This window comes from Calidris pugnax, unplaced genomic scaffold (genome assembly GCF_001431845.1).
Source record: "Calidris pugnax isolate Ruff unplaced genomic scaffold, ASM143184v1 scaffold103, whole genome shotgun sequence".
Lineage (NCBI taxonomy): Eukaryota > Metazoa > Chordata > Aves > Charadriiformes > Scolopacidae > Calidris > Calidris pugnax.
In genome coordinates this window covers 9,521,905-9,546,200 of record NW_015090990.1, presented here as the reverse complement: position 1 = coordinate 9,546,200, position 24,296 = coordinate 9,521,905, and the positions used below count along the sequence as shown (strand labels likewise).

Here is a 24,296-nt window from a genome sequence, read left to right as displayed (position 1 = left end):
TTCCTCGGCCCGCAGGAAGGCCCGCCCGCCGACCCGGAAGGCCCGGCGCAGGCAGCCGGCTAGAGGGGTCCCTCAGCGGTGCCGGGAGCGTCGGCGGCTCCCTCCCCGCCGCCACCATGGGGAAGTCCTTCGCTAACTTCATGTGCAAGAAGGATTTTCATCCCGCCTCCAAGTCCAACATCAAAAAGGTGAGGAGGAGGGAGGGGGCCCTGTGGGGAGCCGGCGGTCGGGGCTGAGGCGCCCACCCTCGAGCCGCCCGGCCGGTCAGGCCGCGTCCGCCGCGCACCGGGGGCGTCCCGGAGTGGGCTGGGACGGGGCTGGTGAGGGGCTCCCGGCACCGCAACGGCGTGTGTAGGGCACGTCCCCCGTCCTGTGGTGGGACCGGGGCAGGGGCGAGGTGCGGGGGGAGCGGAGGAGGCAGGGAAGAAAGTTAGGAAATACTCTGGAAGCTGTGAGGTTTGGTTGCTCGTAGGTGTGTGTGTAACCACCGCCTTTTCCTGGCGCCGGCTTCTCAACAGCTGGTTCTCTGGATAAATGTTTGCCTGTCGTGGTGTTTCCCCGATGTTCCACACCTGGTGCCAGGCCTCTCCTCCCCACAGCCCTGCCAGCCCGGCAGCTCCCCGGGGGCGGTGGGATTTGGGGCCTGGTGAGAGCTGGGTGAGGAGGTGTCCCGGCGAGGAAGGCAGTGGCACACCGGGGTGTCTTCTGACCCTTCTTCACCCTTTGCATTACTAAGCTTTCCTCTGGCTCTTCAGATCTTAAACGTTGTTGGAATTGTAGCGTGTCAAAATTACTGCTTGTGTGAAGTTCATTTGTTGAAGTGATGGATTAAAAGAATATATTTCATGTCATTAGAATGGGAATTTTCCCTTATTTGCTATTTTCAATAGCTTAAATCACTTAAGTACTTACACGTTAATACGTTTTGCAGTGTTTTTTGTGTTTGTTTAAAGTAGAATCTTACTGGTTTTAACTAGGTATGGATGGCGGAACAGAAAATATCATACGATAAGAAGAAACAAGAGGAATTAATGCAACAGTATCTTAAAGAACAGGAGTCCTACGATAATAGGTGAGAACTGGCATAAGATCACACACTTCTTCCTGCTGTCTCTTGTTCTTGTGGCAGCGATGGACACCTCATTGTGAGTCCTTTGAAATGCTGTCTCCCACTAACCATTGTAGAAGGAGAGGACAGTGACTCAGTGCCGTCTGATTAAGCAGAGGTCAAAATAACTTCTTTAAAATGGCCCATGCGTGTCCTGTAATTAATTTCAAAATGCGTTACGTGGCACAGAACAGCAGGTAACCTTGCATAGCAGTATATTTGGATCACACAGAAATCTGTCCTGTGTAATTCTGTGGACACAGAATTATGTTTCAGTTGTGAGTGAATTATATGACAATGGAGCACTCAAAAGTATTGACTGGTCTCTCAGATTGTTTGATATTCAGCTTCCAGTTATCAAGAAATCAAAAAGTGCCAGTTATTATCACAATTTCCTGCTACACGTTTCTTTTTCTTTTTTTTTTTTTCTTTTAATAAGCAATACCAAAAGGAATGTTTTGTATGTAACACTCCAAACTCTGTCCTTCTTGTTTAGGTTGCTTATGGGAGATGAGCGTGTGAAGAATGGTCTTAATTTCATGTATGAGGCCCCACCTGGCGCAAAGAAAGGTATTCTGGTTTCCTGATCATGAGCAGATAGGAATGCAAAGCTAAAAACCCTCTGAAGAAATAAGCACAGTGTCTTTTATTTTAAAATAATGTGTTCACAGTGAGGTTATCCTAGAAGGTATGATTTTTAGTTCTACCTGTGCAAATATGCAGAGATTTATAGTATGCAATAATTTTGATCTCATGCTATTTTAATTTCTTTCCAAAGGAGAATGGTTGGGGTTGTTTGGTATTCTTAAACAACAGTTCAACGTGAAGGGAAAAACAGATAAAAGTTACTAAGTACCTGGTGGATATTTGCGTTAATCGCTTAATTTTAGCAAAATGCAAACTTAAGTGCAAAACTAAGAAAACATTTGAAACAAAACATGTTTCCTTTAAAATCCATCTTTCCCATTTGCACAAAACCCCTTGGAAATACTTGGATGGGCTCATTCTTATAGAGAAAATGTTGTAATTATTTAACTTTTAAAGCTCTTAAAGCTTAGAGCAAATGCAATTTTAGACTAGTAATTTTTGTGAAAAAAGATTTTTTTAGAGATTTTAGAATTAAGTATTGCTGCTACTTTTGGCAAAAAGAAACTTAAGGTTTTTTTATTCGTGTATCAAATTAATGTAGTTTGAAAGATGATTCCAGTTTCATAGGATTTGTAACCATTTACTAGAGGCTGATTGTTTTTATGTGCATTCTATTTAAATAAAGCTACTTTCTGAGTATTTGTACTGTTGTATTAGTATAGAGCATGAAATGTTTTGTCTCCAGCTTAGACACCAGCTGCATTTTACGTGTATAATTAATGTATCTTTTCTTTTCTTTTCATGATTTCTGAAAATTCAAAGAGGAAACTAAAGAGGTATTTCATTACATCATTTCATTATGTCTTCTTCCTACTTAAATGTGTTAAAAAAAATTTCAAACTTACCATATTTTCTGTTTTATAGCAAGAAGGAGAGACTGAATACAAATTTGAATGGCAAAAAGTCGCCCCTCGAGAAAAGTAAGATGTCTGGATTTTTTTCCAAATTTTTTTTTTTTTCTGTTTACCTTTCATATCCTTTTCTTTTTTTTTTTTTCTCTTTTATTTTTTTTTCCTATTTTGTTTTTGAGCAAGTCACTTGTGTAATCCTGTCACATCCTAGGAGTTAATTAGTAAAACCTTTAAACCTGGAGCTGTTTCCGTGATCAACTTAGGTTTTTTTTTTTAATTTTACATCCATATTTAAAGCACAGTAAAACTAATGTTTAGTTTTCAGAACTATAACTCCAAAATGGGTACACACTTAACAATAAAAGGAAGTTTTGTATATGATATTTTTTTAGAAAAATAGTGAATTGAGTATTTGTTTTCTTTTGTGTTTGTGTAACAGATATGCTAAGGATGACATGAATATCAGAGATCAGCCATTTGGTATCCAGGCAAGTTACATAAATTTCACTCTGTGGATGTCTTGGGTATATTTCAAATATTATCTAACTGCAGAACATTCACATGGACTCTTAATTTTATCATCTTTTTCTCAGTGAGTTTAAAAGCTTCTCTTATGCCTAATAACATAGATATTTCTCTAAATGTTAAGCTGTATTGTAGACTAAATTATGTGATTATTTTTTTTTTTCCCTTTTAGGTGCGAAATGTGAGATGTATTAAATGCCACAAATGGGGACATGTAAACACTGATCGAGAATGTCCCTTATTTGGCCTTTCTGGAATTAATGCGAGTTCAGTCACCAGCGATGGTTCAGGTAAGGCACTGAATGTCTTCTAAAGGTGCTGCTTAGATATTTTGGGGGAACTCACCATGTTTAATTTTAGAAGGTCTAAGTTTATAATTTCAAAGAGTTGATTAAATGGGGAAAACACTTCTTTATTCCAAATATAGGACCCACAATTTCATTTTAATTATTTCAAATGACAGGGACTTAATTTTCTATTTAGTAAGTATTTTGAAAAGATTCTGCAACGAATGTTGGTTTGATTCTATCTGTGGCAAAAATGCAGAAGCTGCAATGAAGCTGTTTATATCAGAGTGACAATATTTGTGCCACAGACTGTCCCAGCTCAGATTCAGGCAAACCGCTTGGAAAAGCTGGAATATGCCAGTATATCTTTGTTAATCACTGGAAAAAAAAATGAGAGGGTTTTGGTTTTATTTTTTTAGTGTGTGTAAGTGTGCTTCTGTAAGGGGAGAAGCAGTTGAAACCTAGATTTCCCAATGCCTGGTTTCCTGTCAGCTGGCTGCTTATTGCTTCTCAAGCTACAATTTTTTTTCTGTTTGTTAGCTTTCCTGTTACTTGAAGTCACACAGCATTTAGTGGTAGATGAGGTTTAAAGAAGCGGGTATAAACATTCAAATTGAATATTATTTTTTTTTTGCCTAAAAACCTTTGTTTTCTGCAACTTGACCCAAGTTTGTAACGCTCTTAAGGTTCTTGAAATTCTGGCATGTTAAAAAAATGCCTGGTACCATGGGTGAGTCTTCAGAGACTTGCTGTACTGTGCTTTAAGGTGTTGTATATTCAGTTTTGCAGGGATACCATTACAATTGCACACTTGATAACATCTTGCTTTCTTCTGTCTTTTTATGTAGTAGCTCTTAGTTTTATTATGTGTTCAGCCTACCAACAATCTTGCTTTTCAGAATTAGATCACTTGGGTTTGTCATTTCTTTGAGATGAGGCCTGGAAGTTAAAGGAAATAGTGCCTCTTACACTCCCCTGCTTTTAGGCACTGTCTGATGATTATACCATTGTATTAGCTGTCCTACAGTTGACATTCTCAGCCTTTCTGTTCAGTAGGTTATAACATTAAATCATTTTCTTGCCTCATTCTTACCTTAGAAGAAATAGTGCTTGAGCGTTTGGTGGTGGTGGAATTACATTGTGCAGCTCTTATGTGTTAGATACGCTTTTGTGCTGCAGAACTCCCTTCCACACACCCCCGCCCTGGTTCAAATGATGTGGGTAAATTTTAGGAGTGTTTGGCTGGGAAAGCAGAAAGTATTTGTACGTCCTCACACAAATTTGAAAATAGACTCCTTATTATTTGTAACCATGTAATATGGACGCTTTGCAGTGTCAATATAAGACTGCCTGTTCCAAACCTAACTGAACTAAGTATCTAGGTGTAGGCAGTGTTTGACTGCTGTAGGTGTTCCCTAGTCAGAGAGGTGTTCTCCGGGTAGCTTTCCAAACCGTCTTTCTGAGCCTAAAGAAAGAGATTTAGCACATACTGTGAACTTTGCACGAAGGAAAACGCTGTAAAACTACTTAATGTTCTCAGAGCGTGCCAATGCTCTCTCATTTTCAGCTCTGGAACTTAGAAGACAGCGTGCTGTGCTGAGCATAGACTTTTTTATAGGCCGAGGAAGAATTTCAGGGAGTAGGGGTGGGCGACAGATCAGGGTTTGTATATATAATTTGTGAGACACTGTTCTTGGGTTTGAATAGTCAGCTGTAATGATATTGCTACTTTCTCTTTCTTTCTTTCAGGGAAACTGTATGTAAAAACACTGTAGGTAAAGTTTAAAACAGTTTAAAGTTCTTGATTTAATAGCAGATACAAGTCCTATAGGAAGTGTTAATATCATTAATTAGATCATCAGATAAAGGGTTGTCTGCTTTTTCTAACCTCAGGAATACAATCCTTTCATCAACTTCTCTAAAACGTCATCTGATTTAATAACAAGCTAAATTATACTCCATTGATGACTTCTGGAAATTCCATGTATGTAAATGAAGCACTGCAGTTAAATGAGAACGCAAGTTATTGAATTCACTGATTCCCTTAAGGCTCATAATTCATCCTTGTGGCATGTTAAAGTTTACATCACACATCTAAAAAACCAAAACAAAACTGATTTGTTTTAACTAAAACCTGATACTTTGTATCAACTTTGTGATACTTTGTACAACCCCTGTGTTGTCTGGAATGGGAGTAAGTAATTATCTTTGCATTGCTGAGAGTTCTGCCCAGTTGTTACAGTGCTGCAGATGTGCAGTTAACTGTTAAATTGACCTACACTGAGAGTAAAACAGAGTTTATTTACATTTTCTAACAAGACACTGTAATATTAAAAAGACAAATTCTATCATGTACTGATCAACACCCCCCAACCATATGATCTTGTTTTGACCGTTTCTCTTTATTGCTCTTTATTTCCTCTCATTACTTATACTTAATGCTTTGTTACTAGCCCTAATGCTGAATTTGGACCCACCTCTAAGAACCTGCTTCTGTACAACACATCTCCTCAAGCTCAGCTTCTTCCTGTTTCTCTTTATTGGTAATTGCATGCACTCCTAAGCTGCTTTTCTGTCCCTAGATGAAATTCCTAATTATTTTCTGATTATTTTATAGTACTGCAAAAATGTCTGTTGCCACACTATTCTTTAGATTGGCTAGAGCTGCAGAAAATACTGCTTTGTAAGGGACAGAGTTTTTATGAGATAATCTTTTTATGAGATCATCTTTTTATGAAACCTTTCTGTGTTCCATGAACTGATGATTAGGTTTTAAAAAAAACTCCCAAAGTACTTTTATTGCTTCCCACACACACCTCACCACATATCACAAATAAGTGTCTCTTCATGCTTAGAAAACTGATAAAAACCATGTAAATCGTCCAGAGTTTTCATTTATTGTGACTGTCAGCACCAAAAAAAAAAAAAAAGAGAAAAAGTAGAAACCCAGTTGGCTTACAAGGTCTGAACTCCAAAGTAGAATTTTCAGAAGCTGTCCGTTCATTTCTAGAATGTAGAAGAAAACATGTGCCTCTGAAAAGAATAATGAATAGGGATTTCAAGGGTAGGGAGTTATTGCTTATAGTATACATAGTATACATCAAGTCTGGAATGTGTACTTAAATTATTTCACTGGCTTTTTTAATAGTTAAATGTATTAAAATATGTTTACAACTAGCTCTCTAGAAAGAGTTGAAAAATGTTGGGCTAAATTATTAGAGCAAATAATAGCTTTAAAGGTCAGGAAGTAATTCCATATATGGAAAGTCATCCCTGAAAGTTTGTTCTTAGCTTGTGTGTCGGGAAATTCAAATACAAATATTGTCTCATACATTAAAGGGCACATCTGAGAACTACAGAGATAACATGGAATAAAGGTTAAAACGACAATAAAATTTTAGTACAATAGTGAATAACCAGGACTGCAATTAGTTTATGAAATAAATTGCATTAGAAAGACTAGATTTCTAAGTCATTGAAACTTTCTTTTTTTAAGAAAGAGCAAATCTTTGGAATTTTTGGATAAAGTCTTTGAAAACAGCCCATTCGCTTTGAAGTGATTTACTTGGTAGCACTTTACTTCCTCTGATTTTTTTTTTTTAATAGTCTTTTCAACCTAATAAAAGATGATCTCAAATCCTTTTCTTGCAAACTGAACTGAATAATTTTTTTCGAGGCAGTGTGTAATAGTTACAGCACCATAATTTTGGTTAGGATTCTTCAAACTTTGAAAATGCTTTCCCTGGTTAGAGCACACCATGCATCAGCACAGTGCTGGAAGACTGTAGCCTATGTGCAATAAAGCATCCTGGCTGCTAATGAATCTCTAAGCAATCAGTGCTTGGGAACCCTGGGCCCCATGGTTCTGAGTCTGATATTCTAAGGACATTGGCATGGCTAATTTCTGCAGAAGTCCTTTTTAAGAAATGGTCTGCCTTCCCTATAGGGGACTTTTAACAGGTCTTGTTCTTCTGAACCTTGTTGTTGTTCCGCTTTAGAGAAGCAAACTTAATATACAGGGAAATAGATGACCTTGTTCTGTTCACTGCTGTCTTTAGGCATTTACCTGAATGTGTTTCTATCCACGGAACAGTAATGATAGGAGCTTCAGATGCTCTGCTGTAAAAAAAGAACTGAAACATTTCATACATACAAGTTTAGGAACCACAGGAGAAGTTTATTATATACTAATTAGACTCATGACTGAATTCTATCATGTAATAACTTTGAAGTTATTCAAAGGTAATTAACCTGGAAAGGAAGCAGAGTGGTTTAGCCCAGGTAGGCAGCTCAGCCCCACACAGCGCTTGCTCACTCCCCGCCAGTAGGAGGAGGAGAGAATCAGAAGGATGAAAGTGAGAAAAGTTGAGGATTGAGATAAAGACAGTTTAATAAGAAGAGCAAAAGCTGTGCACGCAAGCAAAGCAAAACAAGGGATTGATTCCCTGCTTCCTTGGGCAGGCAGGTGTTCAGCCATTGCCGGGACAGCAGGGCTCCTTCACACATAATGGTAACTTGGGAAGACAAACACCATCACTCTGACACATCCCCCCTTCCTCCTCCTTGCTCAGCTCTATATGATAAGCATGGTGTCATATGGTATGGGATATCCTTTGGTCAGCTGGTCCCAGCTGTGTCCCCTCCCAAATCTTTGTGCACCCCCAGCCATCTTGCTGGTGGGGCAGTGTGGGAAGCAGAAAATGTCTTGATGCTGTGCAAGCACTGCTCAGCATTAGCTAGAATATCCCTGTGTTGTCAACGCTGTTTTGGTCATAAACCCAAAACATAGCCCCCATACATGCTACTATGAAGAAAATTAACTTTATCCCAGCCAAAACCTGTACAAACAGCACTAACCACAGCAGTGCTATCAAATCTTTATGCATGTATAAAGAATTGGCACTTACCTAATTGGAAGGACATTTTCATCTTTCTCAAGCTTTTGACAGAAAATGAGGATAAAAAAATGTTTTATTAGGATAACCAAATTATTGAGTTAAAACCAGCAAGAACAGCCTTTCCCCATCCTTCCCTTTTCTTCCTACAAAAACTGTGCCTTCAGATGTCTTAGTTGAATGATGACATCAATTTAATAAAAGCACGGGGGGTAATGTATATATTTTCAAATGCCCAAATCACTGAGCTTCAGTGGGATTACACTCCTTGCTTGAATGAAAAAAAAAAAAAAAAGTTTAAGTAATGTAGAAGCAGTTTTATCCAAATGAGTAGGTCATGTTAAAAGGAAAGAAGCATTTGAACAGAACAGTGAATTAGTGCTTCATATTGTGTTCCACCAAAAAGCAAAGGTGTTACATTTCAACATTTCTTGGTATTTTGTTAACAGAAGTTTTTCAGAGTAGTCAGCTATTAGAAGGTGCTTAAAAAAATAAATTCTGCTTTATCCTTCAGATATTTGACAACTATACAATTTATTTTTAATTGTTATTGTTTCCTTTGGCCCTATATAAGTGATGTATTTCAACACAAAGAAAATATTCAGGATTGCTTGGTACAAGTTCAGTTTGTGTATTGTTCTAATTTTTTCCTCCTTCAGAAAGAGAGCAAAACAAAAGGTCTAATTTGGGCTCAGACTATTTTTTCAGCCTCAGAAGAAATGTTGGAGTTAAAATGAAAGAAAGTGAAACTCCTCTTGCATTATCTAAAGTTCTGGCTCTGTTTCTGTGTGAGGAAAAAGAAGCGCTATAGATTGCCGATGTACAACATTTTTCACACCATAAAATAAGCACCGATATAGGGTTTTTTCTTTCCCATAAATTCTGTAAGCTGTGATTCTCTTATTTCAGCAGAAGGATACTTGTCTTTGAATCTTACATGAAGACTGCATTGTAATCTTCCTCTTTGCACATAAACTGATTGGCAACTGCTGTTTTGGATTCAGTGTTGAATCTCTTGTATGCAAAGACCAGTCATGGGTTTCAGTTTGCTCCTGTGGAACCACTGCAGGATGAAAGCGTGGCTGTGGCACAGAACTGTGTTCTGTGAGAAAAGACTTTCAAGATCTGACATACGCTGCAGCGCTCCAGCAAACAAAAATAATTACAATCAGTACCTTAATTTGGGCATGGTAGCTTGGTTATTTTACTTCTGGGACAATTTTGCTAATCTAGCTGGTAATTCATACAAAAAAATAATAATCTTACCATTAAAAAAGTGCCTATTGAATAATATCTCACCAGTGAATAGAGATTATTTTTGCAATAAGGCAATTTCAGTGGATGTGGTTATCATGGGATAATCACACCCCTGGGGTACAGCCTTGTCTGTAATCTCCCAGGAGTGTAATTATTTCATGATAACTGCACCCCCTGGTGTTGCATTATTTCCATTATGAAATTCTTAGTTTTAAATATAAAGTAACTTACTTTGATCACTGGAAACTGCAAAGTAGTGTTAGAATGTTCCAGCTGTGAGGCTTACAGAGACCAACTTATAAGATTTACTTCTCCTTTACAAAGCTAAATTAGGCAATCAAAATGCTTCTCTGGGCTAAACTGATTTACAGGGTTTTTTACTGATAAAATCCTAACTTTCAAAGTTCAGACAAGATGAAAATATCCATTATGGTTCTGACTTTGTTTACCACTGTGTATATATGCATGTATAAAATATGTAATATATACCAGCAAAAAAAACCAGATCAGTAGCACCTAAAAGTTTGAATGTTCTTACAATGCTTTTTTATCATTAACCAGCAGCATCTGTTGGTTTTTATGTTTTGGGGTTTTTTAATGAAGCCTGAAAAGCCTTTGACTTTCTTAGAACAGAGACTAGTAGGTTTTCTGTGCAAAATGTTTTTAACTAATACTGTTATTTCACCTGAAAATTCCCTGCAACTTTCTAGGTCAGGTGAACCTCTTTTTTTCTTATTTTTCTTTCCTTTTTTTTTTTTTTTTCCTGCAAGAAATCTGTCTTGCTCAATGAGGGTTGAGGCAGGGGGATTGCTAAAAAGCTATGAATGCTTACAATTTTTATCGTATGTTTTTAGAACAAATGACCTGCTAGGAATCTATTACTATCTTATGAAATAAGGCTAGTGTCTCAAATGGGGAGGTAATTTTATGAATGGCATAGTTTGAAGTGGGATGCTGAGATTGGAAAAGGTTATTATGCTCTTGGCCTGTGAAACCTAAGCCTGGAGAGTGCTGGGCATCCTTCTTAGCTATGGACTACTTCGAATGTTTTACAGCTGACTGGCTCCATGTGTGATCCGTCCAGTGAAATTACCAGGAAGAAAGGAGAGTAGTGTAAAGGGTTTAACATGTTGTGGAAAATTCAGGCAAATAATGGTAAAAACGTAATTGAGCAACATCTAGTGTCTTATAGTCTACCAAGATAAATTCTAGGCAAATGCAGCCTTTTAAAAATGCAGTAGCAGCTCCTGGAGTTTGTATCCTCTCTTCTCATTGCTTGAGTGCCCATAAGCTAATTGTGGTTATGGTTTCCATCAGTCTATCACTTAGCGCGTTCAACTGTTCTTTAGCTTTTGGGTGAAATTCCTTTCCATAGTCATGATTGAAATTATCAGCCATACGGAGACAGCAAAAAATAAAATCTATGTCTGTGTTATATTATGTCTATATTTCACTGTATTTTTTTCAGTGACAAATATGGTACTTTTTTTGTTTCTCAACAGATAAAAATCTGGGTTGTACTAGGAATGCAGGAATTTATTTAAGTGTTCTCTTGAATCTATAATAACAAAGAAAAGTTATTTGAATATGTTAACTGTGAATATTTGTATAAATGGTCACCTGAAGAAACATACAGTGTATGAAACCTTCCTTTGAGATCTGCAGCTGAGACCTTTGATTGTGAACAGTAGGAACCTTAACTAAATCTTCATGTAGTTTAAGAACTGTCACATTTTAGAATAATCCTCCATTTATGTTTCGGAAGCCTCTATGTTTGAATGCATAAAATACGAATTTCTATTAGAAGTCTTGTGCTTAGCATTTAAGCAATAAGTACGGATTCCTATAGCAGTTTGATAATGTTAAATGGTTTTTACTACTCAAAAAAAGTAAAAAGGAAACTCGGGTTTCTCTGAAATGCCCTATGACAAAAGCCTGGCAAATTATACTGAAATTATGTGCTAAAGTGTTAAATTTGGTTAAACTGCAGATCTTCTGAAGAAGAGCTAATTAAAAGCCAGAGGTTTTTTAGTCATTGATTTCTCTCAATGCCAACTGCAGCAGTTGCTTTGAAGTGTAAATATGGTCTGAATGCAGTCATCTCTGAAAAAGATAGGAAAATGATCAGTAAAAAATGATCAATTCTGAATTAGTGGAGGCAGTATAAATTTTCTACGTCCTTCATGACCAGGATCATGATCACATAATTTTGATAATAGCTCTTTGTCTTTTAGATAAACAAGTGTCCACTCTTATCTCTGTCACAACCGCAATGAAAGTTCACAGACGATACAGTGTGATTAGGCTCAGTCTGTAATTTTTTTCCAGTTTTGTTCAATTTCCTTTGAAGCCATCAAAAAAAAAAAAAGCCACAAACCAAAAAAACAACTTTTAAAGCAAAACCTAAAAAGCGTTGTATCATATGTTACGCTTTTGCTGCTACCCAGAGAAGATAGTGTTCTGAATTCCGAGTATATTCGTCCTTCATGCGATTGTGTGCTAAACTGAAACACAGCAGCAATGTCAGTTTTCTGGTTTTCTAAAGCTTATTTAATGTGAAAGAGCTGTTTGCGTACTTCCTGGACTATGGTGTAACTATTTTTCTACAGCAGAGCATAGCTTTAGTATTAAAAAAACTTAGAAATCCAAATTTCAGTTTGGAACAGTTATGGCCTCATGTTGTCCAAGATCCTTGGATAAGCCTTGAAAGCATCTTGTCTTTGATTCATAAATTAATGTTTAAACATGGTAGAGTGGAGTATACTGAGCACAATGTATACTGACAAATTGGTCACAGATCACCAGTGTGCTTTGTTTACATTTACGTTCGTGTAAATTTTCTCTCTATTACCAAGTCAGAAGAAGTCTGATGGTATGAAAATGGTGATATTTTTAAATCAAAATTATCATATCTGTAAACTAAAAGATGTCCCACACCAGAAGACATTCTAAGGAAGGGGAAGCTTTAGGAAAGCCCTGTTCTAAGTAATCTGTTTTGAAGATACACAAAATGAGCATTACTTAAAATAAAGGTTAAGAAGTTGTAATTAAAATGACACTGTGGAGAATCTACTGCCTTTTTCAGTAACTTTTGTATTGAGTAGTCTATTTCATTTCATAACAATACGTAACAGCAGCTGCTATCAAAGTACAAGTGGTTACTGTAATTTCCCCTGCCACAGGTGGGAATAGGGGTTACACTGTTAACTGCTTCTTATCTCTTTGCTTTCCATTCGTATTCCACAGTAAAAATCCATTTAAAACTTAATTGATTGCAAAGAATAATTCAGTTTGCTCATCTGCACTGGTGACAGCAGTGAAAGCTTTTATCAATAAATTGAGTAGATACTGTCAAGTCTCTGCATCATGAGTAGATAGAAGTAAAACTGCTATTTTTGGTGATACTGGCAATCATAACATTATGGTCTGTCCTTACTGCCACTGAAACTGTTGCAGAAAAAAAGTGGTATTTAATCACAGTTGTTATGAAAAGAGGTTTTAGCATAGTGTTCTGTAATATTGGATAATTTGAAAAATGTGCTTTAGACATTTTAATGGAGGCCTGCTAGATGGTGTGTTACAGCGAGCATTGTTCTCCGAAGAGGAGTCCTGTGCCCATGCCTCTTAGAGGAAACATTCTGGCAACCACAGAGTATTACATACACTCTGCATTTGTAGCTTCCAAAGAAGTACAAGGCAAAATCGAAAATGAATTGCAGCTATAGATCTCTCTTGTTTCTGGGCAGGGCGTGGGGGTAGTAAGGCGGGATGGGAGAGCTTGCTCTAAATTAGGCATTTAAGTTATTGAAATCCAGAATTATATTTCCCTCCGGGTTGTTTAATAGCAGCAGAATTGATTCTGTTAAATACATTTCAGTTAAGCTTGATAAGAAAACAGAGTGCTCTTTGGTATAAAAAAGCAATTTGACAATATGTTGTAGAAATCCCAGTATGATATGTGTCCTTCTGCAATATGGCACAATTGATGCTCATGTAGGCTTCAGAAAAATTCTATTTACAGCTCTTCTGTTTAATTGCACAAATATTATAAAGGTGCACCAAAAGCTGTCAAGCTAAGGTTGCACTTGGGTTGTACTTTGTGAGGACTGAAATCGTTCTATTCACACTTCATTGAATGGTTTGAGTTTCCAGATTTTGTGCCCCAACTGTGAGTCAACTGAGCTATCTGGATTTTTTCCTTAAATAGTGTCTTAAGCAGAAGATAACAGAGAGAATTAATGCAGCAAGAACTTCTGTGGGAAGTAAGAAGCAGGAAGAAACTGTAGTCTATTTGCTTGGCAACACTATTTCTTGAGAATTATAAAGACTGTGAAAAAAATATTTTTAAAATCCTTTAGTGGGTCTTTAACTGTGGAGTCTCTTTTGTGCAAGCCCTGAATATAATTTTAAGTACCTGTAGCTGTAGAAAACTTAACAAGTTGTCAGTTGTCTTAATGTACAAAAATAAGTATGATATCAGCATGCAATTAATTCCACTATATGATAAAAAGCTTTTCTGAGACTATGAATTCATTTTAAAGCAGATAAATGTTTTAGTTTAAAACAAGTGTCATCTAGAAAAGTTTTAAAGGGGTTTTTTTCTTTTCTTTTTTCCCTATCAAAATGTAAATTCCGGAAAATAAGCTTGACAGTCATATTCAAAAATAGCAAGGTACTGTATTTGACTTGTTTCAGAAAGAATAAGAAACAGATGATGAAACATTGTTACTTTGAACTTATTTTTAGTTTGCCGATGGATGAATGCTGAGAGAGTAGTTGTTAGAAGTCGTAGCAATCAGCTATTTTTATAGGATTCCTATATCTAATGTTCTGTCAACTCATGGCATAATGTCATCTCTAGATGCTTTCACCCATGTGAGATCACGCAGGTAGCTTCTTCACAGGCTGTCTCACAAGTCTGTAAGGAAAGCATGTATGAGGACATCAGTTTTCTTAGCACACAATTTTTCTATGCCTGATGTAGGAGTGATTTTCTGCAAGTGGATGGGTGCTGTTCATGAATACTTGGCTAACATCAGTTCCCAAGATTTTAGCCAACTGAGAGCCTCTCAGCTTCATCTCACCATCTGTTTTTCAGTTTATGACTTAGTTGGAACTTTACCAGATGAAGATATATGGCTATCAAGTATACTTAGTACCATTTTGTCTGAAGATCTTGGAAGGTGTAGTCATAAGCCAAAGATAGGCTGAAAAGATTTACCTCTCTGGCTTACTGCCCTGGTTTGAGGTAAAACAGAACCAATTTTCTTTTCAGTAATTTTACTTTTCAGTTAAGTCTCTTCTAACTCTCTGAAATTAACAGCATATTCTTCAGACAGCATCTGCTACCAGAGTGATAAGGTCTGACGCTGACAGTGAATACCCAGGGATGGTATGCAGAGAGGCTCCTGCTTATTCTTATTGCTGTGAGAGCCCAGGTCAGCTCACTTTGTTGTGTGCCCCCTTGGAGGGTCAGAAGCGGAAAAGCATAGAGGGGTCGCACACTGGGGAGGAGTGGACAGGACGAGTGACCCAAAACTGACCAACAGGGTATTCCATCCCATCTGCATCATGCTCAGTATAAAAACAGAGGGATCTAATGGGTCAGGCTCTTTCTCCAATGGCCATCCAAGGAGGACTCTGTTTGTCTGCTTTTAGTCTCAATCTACATGTTTCTGAGTTCAGATCCTGAGTTCAGCTCCCATCCATTGCTGAGTCCAGTCTAGGACTTTCCCAGTGCCTGCCGGAGGTGTGATTGTCATCCTGGGAGCTTGATATGAGTTGTATCTATTGTATAGACTTCATTCTTTCTTAATAATGTTATTATCTTTTTATTATTTTATTAGTAGTATTTCATTGAAGTAATTTAGTTTCTTTTCAACTCATAAGTCTCTCTCTCGCTTTCTCCCTTCTCCTCTCTCTGAAGGGAGAGGGGTTAAAGAGAGCATCTGCTGTTCATTTCAGTGGCTGGTGCAGTCCAAACCACGACGCTTAGCAAGCAAACCAAGTGTGATCGTGCTGGGCATAGTCATGTCTCCAGCAAGCAGGACTCTGCAATCAATTCACACCAAACAAAGGAAGAGGCCCTCTACCAGCCAGAGTATTGGTGGCCTCAAGATTTAAGCTTTAGCTCCTAAATAAAGAAGCTAAGGACACATCTGAGAATTTTTCAAATCTCAAGTGTTTGGGGCTTCTTTTACCAGATTTATCTCCCTTTTTTGTATTAGCCAGGAGAAATCCCCTACTTAATTTTATAGTGTGGAAATGGGAATGTGATTGTTTGCTCACGCATTTAGGCATCTACATCTTTTAAGACTGTGTAAAGAAGCAGCTCAAAAAGAAGTGATTTGCAACCCTCAGTGCTGTCACGTAAAATAGCTGTGCTGAGGAATCCCGGGAGACCTCAAACTGTCACTGGTATTTCAAAGAAAATCAGATGTGTCTATAAAAATCATTAAAGTTAATCGTGTTGAGGCATAGATGGGAAAAGAAAGTCACCAAGCATTTGATTCCTTTAATTCTAAGCAAAGGAGTTAATAATTGGAATAAAAATTTTCTTGATTCTCGTTGTGTTGCAGAAAGTAGGTAGTAATGGATGTTTACTATTAAGTTGTGCAGCTATTGTCAGATATAATGTCTTAATTGAACTTCTCGGTCTGGACTTGTAACCAGAGAGAAAACAGTCTCTTTAGACTTTCCAGATCAGATATTGTTTTCTCCCTACTGTGGTCTAGCATTGCTGCTTGAACAAAGGTAGTAATGCAGTCTTGGTGCTGCTGCACAGCAGAACTTCTGAGAAGTTCAGTGGCATGAGCTGTTCAGAAAAAAAGTGCGAGCAGGTTTGCCTGTGTTGTTCTCAAAAATGTTAATGGTTTTTAAACTGCAAATGTCACATACTGCAAGAGAGTTCTCCATAATCAACCATAATGGACAGTGTGATTCTGGTGTGCCTGACTGGGGTCTGCACACAGAAGAGTTGTGAATGGGACTGTTTTATTTTCTGAATCTCATTTCCTAGTGTTTTCTAAAACCTTCTACATGGAGATTCTTGCATCTCCTCACAAGCTAGGATGAACCTAAATTACTCTTTACCTCACTATTAAAGAGCAACCTAAACGGGAATAACTTATTTCATAAACCACTTTAGTCTCCATGTTCTGTAGGTGCATTTGATGTAATTTGTATTCATCCACAGAACAGGAATAACAGCGATTTGTTAACTGTCCTTGTCATGTCAATACCATGCTGTGACTAAAAAATTGTAGATGGAGCTACGAGTGCCTCCTTGATGTCATTAACAGGGAAAGAAACAGAACTCATATAAATTTATTTTTAGCCAGGCTTGCTTTACTTCTTAGCTTACCTGTGTTTTTATTTTTTAAACCTAGTGCTGATTTCACCTCTAGAAGCACAATGAATGCTTGAAAGGTTTGTTTCTAGAAATTAATTTTGAACTGTGCTTTTGAAGACTGATACGCCTTCATGCCGCTCTGGTCTTGATTTTGCCAGTAGTCCTCACATGCAACCACAAAGTTAGGGCTTCTGTCTTACTTCTTTTGCAAATCTCCTGTATAGATTTGGACAGGTTGTATTATTTTATTTATCTAATCAAGCTAATAATAATAATTAGGTATCCCATACACATCAAAATGCTGAGACACTGAAGGGGGAAATAGCTGCTAAGTTTGTTAGGTCACTTCATTAGGGGGTGGTGCTTACTGCCTCTCAATAACAAGGCAGAATTTCAGGCTTCAATCTGGTCACATGTTTTGGTTTCTTTGGTGTGTTGAAATCTTCTTTTGTGACTCTATGCTTTGTCTCCATTCAGCTTCCTCATACAGGGCATTTGACTGAATTGTGTGGCTGGTTTACGTGGCCTTTTCAAATTAAGACTTCGCTGGTACCAAATTCTGTTGTTAGGTTTCTGTCTAATGTTGGTTTCTGTTCCAGCCAGAGTAAATTTGGGCAATCAGAGCAAGGTTTTAAGTTTAAAACGAGCCAAAAAGTAAGCGCCAGTATACATTCATTAACAGTCAGTGAGCTTACATTTACACTGTCAGACATAGTGAGAAAAAACACTTTTGGTAAAATATGTGGGAGGGAGGAATAGCCCCCTATTTAATAGAAGCATAAACTCAAGGAAAGGCTAAAAGGTATCGCGTTAGAAAATTATTTTGCCTGGCAAAATAAGGAACTTGTGAAAAGAAAATCAGCAATGCAAGGGCTCCTTAAACTATTTTCAAAGTTTCTTCCTTCCTGCTTTACACATAGGCCTGTTTGTTTCTGTAAGCGGTGAGCAGTGTATTATATAGGAACACTGAGAAAAAGTTGAAGTCGCTGTTTTTTTGAGAAAGTGTTATTTTATTTTCTATGTATTTTCCATAGTAAAAATCTCCCCTTTCCATACTTTTCGGTGTTTAAAAAATCATGAGTTTTGTGCATCTCCACAACTAAGAAGCTCTTAAAACCACAAATCAGGGTCAGTATGTTTCATGAGACTAGTTAATCTTATCATTTACAGTTAATTTAGTGAAGTAATAGTAATTGTGTGCTCCATGCCCTATGTTACATTCCTTCCGATTTATATTTGTCTTGTACAGTAGTGCTAATTCATTGACATTAAGGTTACTGAATGAACTGGTAAGAAAATTTACTGAAAATGACCTAGCAAAAGAGTGTGTGTTTAGGGTGAAGAAAAAGTACCTACTCAGACAAGTACATGAGGTTTTGATGATCACAGGTATTCAATTAATTCAAAAGAGTGAGTTACAGGGTTTATAAATTATGCAGTCAAGTCTGAACGATCCAAAATACATCCTGTATTTTACTCCTTGTTAAATGTTTACGAAGAATGATAATGTGCCTAATCCCAAATACCTACTCTAATGCAATATATGTTTTTTAAACCGATGAAACAGAAATCTCTGAGGAGATAAGAGCCTAGAGACCTGGCATATATGGGGGTTCCTGGAATAAGTACTGACATAGATAATTTTTTCATGTATTTATTTATTTTCCACATATATCCTGTGTTTCTAATAATGGTTACTTTTTACATTTAAGTTCAAAAATTTGTGTTGATATGAAAAATGTCACATGAAAAATAAGGATTAGTGACATATTGAAAGTGCGTTTTCCCATTGTTTTAAGGGAGAGGAGGCACCTAAGAGTCTTACTTAATGTGCTTCCGTTAGGTTTCCTGTGCTTTTTTACTATAATAAAAATATATTACTAAACTTACCTAAATATATTGTTTTCAACATGACAAAGTTACATAAGAGAATCCCCTTGTACTTAAAGAAAAATGCAATTATTTTCTATTCTGAATCTCCAGACTGCTGTTTTAGAAAATCATATCTGATTATTTGCTCAGCAGAAGATTATTGAGTTGATTTAGCTGTGATTTTACTTAACAAAGCTTCAACTGAATTCCTACTGTGGAGTCCAAAAAAAGGTAGACAGATATAAATGATACATTCAAACTGTGATTTTTGTGAACAGGGCCATCAATGCACCCCTCGGAGCTAATAGCGGAGATGAGAAACAGTGGGTTTGCACTGAAACAAAATGTACTGGGGAGAAACTTGACCGCAAATGATCCATCACAGGTAATGATCTTTTTACCGGTAAGCTGAAAATGTCTATAAATCTAAATGTGATTGCTTGTGAATTGCTACTTAATGTTTTCAAATATGCATATCCATAGGAAAGCTGAATAGCTATACCGGTAGAAAAATAGCTAAAATCTTAACTGTTTTCCAGCTTCCGTTTTCAGTCAGAATGGTGAATCATAAATTACTTCTTTTAAAACCACATATAATAAATTAAATCCCTCCTCTGGGTGACTAGAAATTGAATTGTTCATAAAGGGGATGGTTAGGGGGTTTGCAACATACTGATGCATTCTGATGCAATGCCAACCTTTGGATGAAGTTCGAAGAAGTGTGTACAAATAATTAATGCCAGGAATGCCACATCTGAAGATTTTTTTACTTGATTGACTATTGTTACATCTATTATTTCTGGGAGTTAAAATGTTTAATTGTCTTTACTTAGACTGCAGAAGGTACATTTCTAATTGAGGCGCTTTAATAAAAATGTAAAGTGAAAAAATATACAGTCCTTGAGTGAGCCACCATGAGATAACCTTTATTCATACGGCAGGGTAGTCAAACCGCTAGTAAAGAGGGGACTTTAGCCCTCAGCTGGTCTTGAAATCTTGAGTAAATCAACAATTCATTGTGTCTCCACAGATGGATGTACCTTCGCATTTAAAAAAGCTCTGTACCCCACAAAACTGTAGCATATGGGCACTGTTAAATGAACCACAGTGATATCGGTATGTTTGGTTTAGGTTAGGTATGGTGGGGTTTTTTGGAAGAGCTTTTTAATCTTTATTTCTTCTTTGCCCTCCTGAGTGTGGCTAAAATTAAAAACATCACAGTGGAGAACTGTAGTGTACCAGCTGCACATAATTGGAAGAATTCAGGGTCTTCAAAGTAGCTATGCTTTGCTGATTGCGTTACTGTATGTAGATTATATGATTACAGTATTTTGCATTGCTAGAACACTTTATGAACATTTAAAGACTAATAACACAACAGTGAGGTAGATGTGTGTTAATACCCATTTTCCTAATGACTAAACCGAGACAGAAAAGTAATTTGCTTAAATTACCCTGGGTTCGAGCAGGACTACCATCGCACCTATTCATCCAAGCATGATAACAATGGAGTGACTTATCCTGGGGAATCATGTGGGCTCCAAAATTGGCTCGTTTTCATTAACTATTTCAGAAATGTTTCTTTCCCTAGCAGTGATTTTTTCATATGTTACTAATAACTCCTGTTGTATAACCCCCACAATTATAACACCTACTCAGCTTTGAGAGAGAATGTGGGGTGGGGGTTCGCTTTGTAGCGAGTTTGCTGCTCTTTCCAAAGAGTCTTAAGCTGACTTAGTAATACAAATGTATTTATGCCTGTGCAAAAATAAGGTGCATAAGAGGCATCACCTCTAATACAGAAATGAATACTGAATACAGAATACTGAATGAAGAGATTATTTTTATATATAGCTACTTACTGTCTTACCACATTTTCCTAGGAATTTGTTGCAAGTGAAGGAGAGGATGATCCAGAAGTTGAATTTTTAAAATCACTGTCAACCAAACAAAAACAGAAACTTCTCAGGTAAGTGTGGTACCTAGTGGAGAGGTTCTATGTTGCCAGTAGTTCTGACTCCCATGATTGTCCCTGTGACTCTTGGATACCATTGAAGAATTTAGCACCATCAGTACAGAGGAAAATCAACTTAGTTTAACATACAGTTGACCACAAATGGCATTATGCAGCATGGTTTTTTAATCCTGTTGGTTTGTTTTAATCTGGCTGTTCTAATGTAGTTGTGATGCCTTTGCGCTGGAGCTCGTTTCCAATTTAATCGAGATACTGAAAGAATAATAATTGGTTCACTAAAGATGCCATTAGTAGCTCTTTTAAAATATTATTTTGCACTCCATTGTTCACAGTGGGTTCTTTCAGGATTCAAAATTCCATATATTTATTTACTGGCTTACAATTTGGCAAAGTTTATTATCTTCTGTGTGGCTAAACTGAACCTGCCACTGCTCCCCGGGGCCAAGGGTTGGTCTTGGTCCAGGCTGCTCTCCCATCAGGGCTTAGAGTTTGCTGCTCCAGCAGAGGGAGCTCCCCGAGGTTTTGTAGTTCTAATAAAAAGTTAGTGAGGTTTTCGTTATTTCCTTCTGCCCTACTGGTTTCATATTTCAGGGTGGGGATTTTTTTTCTGTTAATTTGCGACATTATATTTAAATAACCTGAAAATGTTTAAAATGAAAAATATTAACGAGTGCCTGATAGATCCTGTAGAGGTATCACGAGTTAAAACAGCCTTTGAGGTTAAAAGAGATACTGTATATGGAGAGCAGAGGAGGGGAGAAAGGCAAATGGCTAAACAGAACAGGTACATGAGTAGGTACATACATACGCTATTCGCATATATAATAAATCTCTGCAAACAGTGGCATATTTTATGCTGATTTTAAGTAAGGAATGTGTATGTAGTTTGAGTAATTGGTATTTTATTTGAACTTGTGCTGGCCCAAGACAATGAAATTACAATACTTTCTGTTTTGAAAGTTGAAGTTTGGTAAATATTTGAGTCCTTTAGATTTTACTAGCCTGAAGGGATTATTTTTTTTAATACACTGAAAGTAATTTCATTATTCAGTCACTGATTTTTTTGAGAAGAATAAATGCAGAAAGCAAAATAAAAATTAGAGGAAAGCAGTCAAATAGCAGTGAGTGCGTGTGCATGATGGAATATTGTATTTATTGCTAGGAAATGTAAATTTCTAGTTGTGACAGGTTATTGAAAATACCCATATTATTTGCCTGGAGAACTCAGAAATGTAGACTTCAGAGTTTCAGTTGCCATCATTAATAGAAAGTGAACACTAATTGCATTTTTTCGTTTTCACAATCTCATAAAAAAAAGCACAAACAAAAGCAGCAATGATTTTCCAAAGTCCCCAGAGCCGGCTGACATAAAAAAAAAAAAACCTCTGGAATGTATTTATTCCTAGTTACAAGGCCTAGTTACAAATTGACATATTTTACTTATCTTTTTTAAAACCAAAGAATTAGAAAAAATCATATTCCTCCCATTTTGAGGGAGCAGCTGTGGATTAGTGGAGGATTCTTGCTATGGTTAACATCAGGTTAGAAGTTTAAAAATAATACTTTGATGAAAGAGGAGAGGAATTCAACATGTTTTTATGGAAAATAGCGTATTTACTGCGTAGGTCATCAGAATTAGTGAACTTTAAAAGACAATGACTTTGTAATTTAGAGTATCATAACACATCTGATTGCTGCTCTTCTATTTTGAAAATAAAAGGAAGTTGGATCGTCTGGAGAAGAAAAAGAAAAAGAAAGACAGAAAGAAGAAAAAGCAGCAAAAGAAAAAAAGCAAAAGTAAACACAAGAAACATAAGATGAGATCCTCTTCCTCATCCTCCAGCGAGACTTCAGTAGGCAGCAGTGATAGCGAGACTGACAGCAGAGATAAAGCAGCACAAAAGAAGATGTATTCTAAGAAAAGAAAAAAAGACAAGTTTTCAGAGGCTAGCAGCAGCAGCGATTCAGAAGGAAAAGCAAAGACTAGGAAGGAAAAACTTTATGAAGATCTCTCCAGTAGTCACGGTAACAAGGACAAAGATAGGGAGAAGTACAGACTTTTAAAGCCAGATAGTTCTGCAGAGAACAACAAATGGAGCTCCTGTGAGGGGGAAAGAAAGTCCAAAAGCAGATACCATAGTACCAGCAAGAGAGAGACTGAAAGAAAGGAGAGGGACAGTAGAAGCCAAAGCGTGGATGAGGGGAGCAGGAGAAGTCCTTGCCCAAGTCACAGCAGTTCCAGGCAAAGGCAAATACGAAAAAGTCCAAGTCAAAGCCCTGGGGAAGAGCGGCACAGGAGAAACGAAACCAGAAGCCCCAGCACAGATGTGCACAGAGAGAAGAAAAAATACAGAGCGAGCTATGAGGACAAGTGCAGTAAAGTAGAACACAGAGAGAGGAGCAGACGCAGTAGAAGCAGAGAGAGGAAAAAAAATAGATAGTGTAGGGGACAGGTGCAAACAAGAATGTCTCCGTTTTTTGATGAATACCTTTAACAAGGGCTCAATTATGTATTGCTGTTCATTTTCCAGCCTCTGTAACTAGCATTTCCTACATAAAGCCAACAGCATCATTTCTATAATGTTGGAATATTTGTAAATTAGGTATAAATGTTATGGTATTTTTCTTACTGTATAAATATACTTGTTGGCAAATACCTCTTGTATACATGCAGTAATTCATAGACCTGATTTTAGGGTTTTAAAATATTTCAGAGCAGTATGTGATATTCTTGGTTGTGTCAATGATGATTTCTGTTTAGATGCAACTGTGAGGGGAAGCAGAGAATAATTTGGGAGGAGACCTGGCATATGGTAAATGATAACAAACATTTGAGAGAGTTCTGGATGAAATCACTGCTTCAGATACCAAAATATTGTATTGGAGATAGTAGATGTTTTTTTTTCCACACTGAAACATTTTTCCTGAAGTTCCCTGTAAGAGATCAATTTTTATGAGTTAAAACAACAGAGAGACATAGTTCACATAAGTGTGTAGCCAACATTTTTTGACCTCCTGCAGCGTACAGCTTGGTCAGGGCTATCTAAACATCTTGAACCCCTGTTGGTATGTGTCAGTACAATGTCAAGTTATTGTTCAATAATCTCTCAAGACATGAAAAGAATATTTACTGCCTCAACTGTTTCAGGTATTTCATTGTTTGTGGTAGAAAGTTAATGTAAATAGTCATCCTTTTGTTTTCATGAAACAAGCTTTTTTTTTTTTTTTTTAAATGCTTGTCAGTCATTTTCTGCACACATTGTTATGAACTTCCATAATAAAATACCTTATTCTTTAAAAACAGTAAGAATGGCCGCCTTCTGCAGTGTTCTGAGTCAGTACGAATGCACAAAGCAGCACTTTGCCAGGTTTCTGTGGCAAAGGAAATGTTTCTCTGCGGTTTCGAGGTGGCAGGTGGAAGTCCCTTAGTGAGGGGACAGGTGAGAAGGCGTCACCATGCTCAGTACTCTGGCAAGCAACTTTCTCCCCCTCCTTGCTCACAGGACAAGTGGGACTGTGGCTTATTA

At 37.2% G+C, this 24,296-nt stretch overlaps 1 protein-coding gene across 1 annotated transcript; it reads left to right on the top strand.

Moving 5' to 3' along the window:
* Nucleotides 1-34: 34 nt before the first annotated feature.
* CIR1 (corepressor interacting with RBPJ, 1) lies at nt 35-24,076 on the top strand. The gene is made up of 10 exons (XM_014954753.1): nt 35-188; nt 978-1,072; nt 1,605-1,678; nt 2,519-2,532; nt 2,621-2,676; nt 3,047-3,095; nt 3,305-3,422; nt 19,073-19,179; nt 20,678-20,763; nt 22,490-24,076. The coding sequence occupies exons 1-10, from the start codon at nt 117-119 to the stop codon at nt 23,208-23,210; spliced, it is 1,392 nt and encodes a 463-aa protein (XP_014810239.1). The 5' UTR covers nt 35-116; the 3' UTR covers nt 23,211-24,076.
* Nucleotides 24,077-24,296: the final 220 nt, after the last annotated feature.

Bases quoted from the DNA above. Each gene is read 5' to 3' on its own strand.
- CIR1 (XM_014954753.1), top strand. From the start codon at position 117: ATGGGGAAGTCCTTCGCTAACTTCATGTGCAAGAAGGATTTTCATCCC. The intron at 189-977 runs GTGAGGAGGAGG...GGTTTTAACTAG, and splicing joins CCAAGTCCAACATCAAAAAG to GTATGGATGGCGGAACAGAA. The intron at 3,096-3,304 runs GCAAGTTACATA...TTTCCCTTTTAG, and splicing joins ATCAGCCATTTGGTATCCAG to GTGCGAAATGTGAGATGTAT.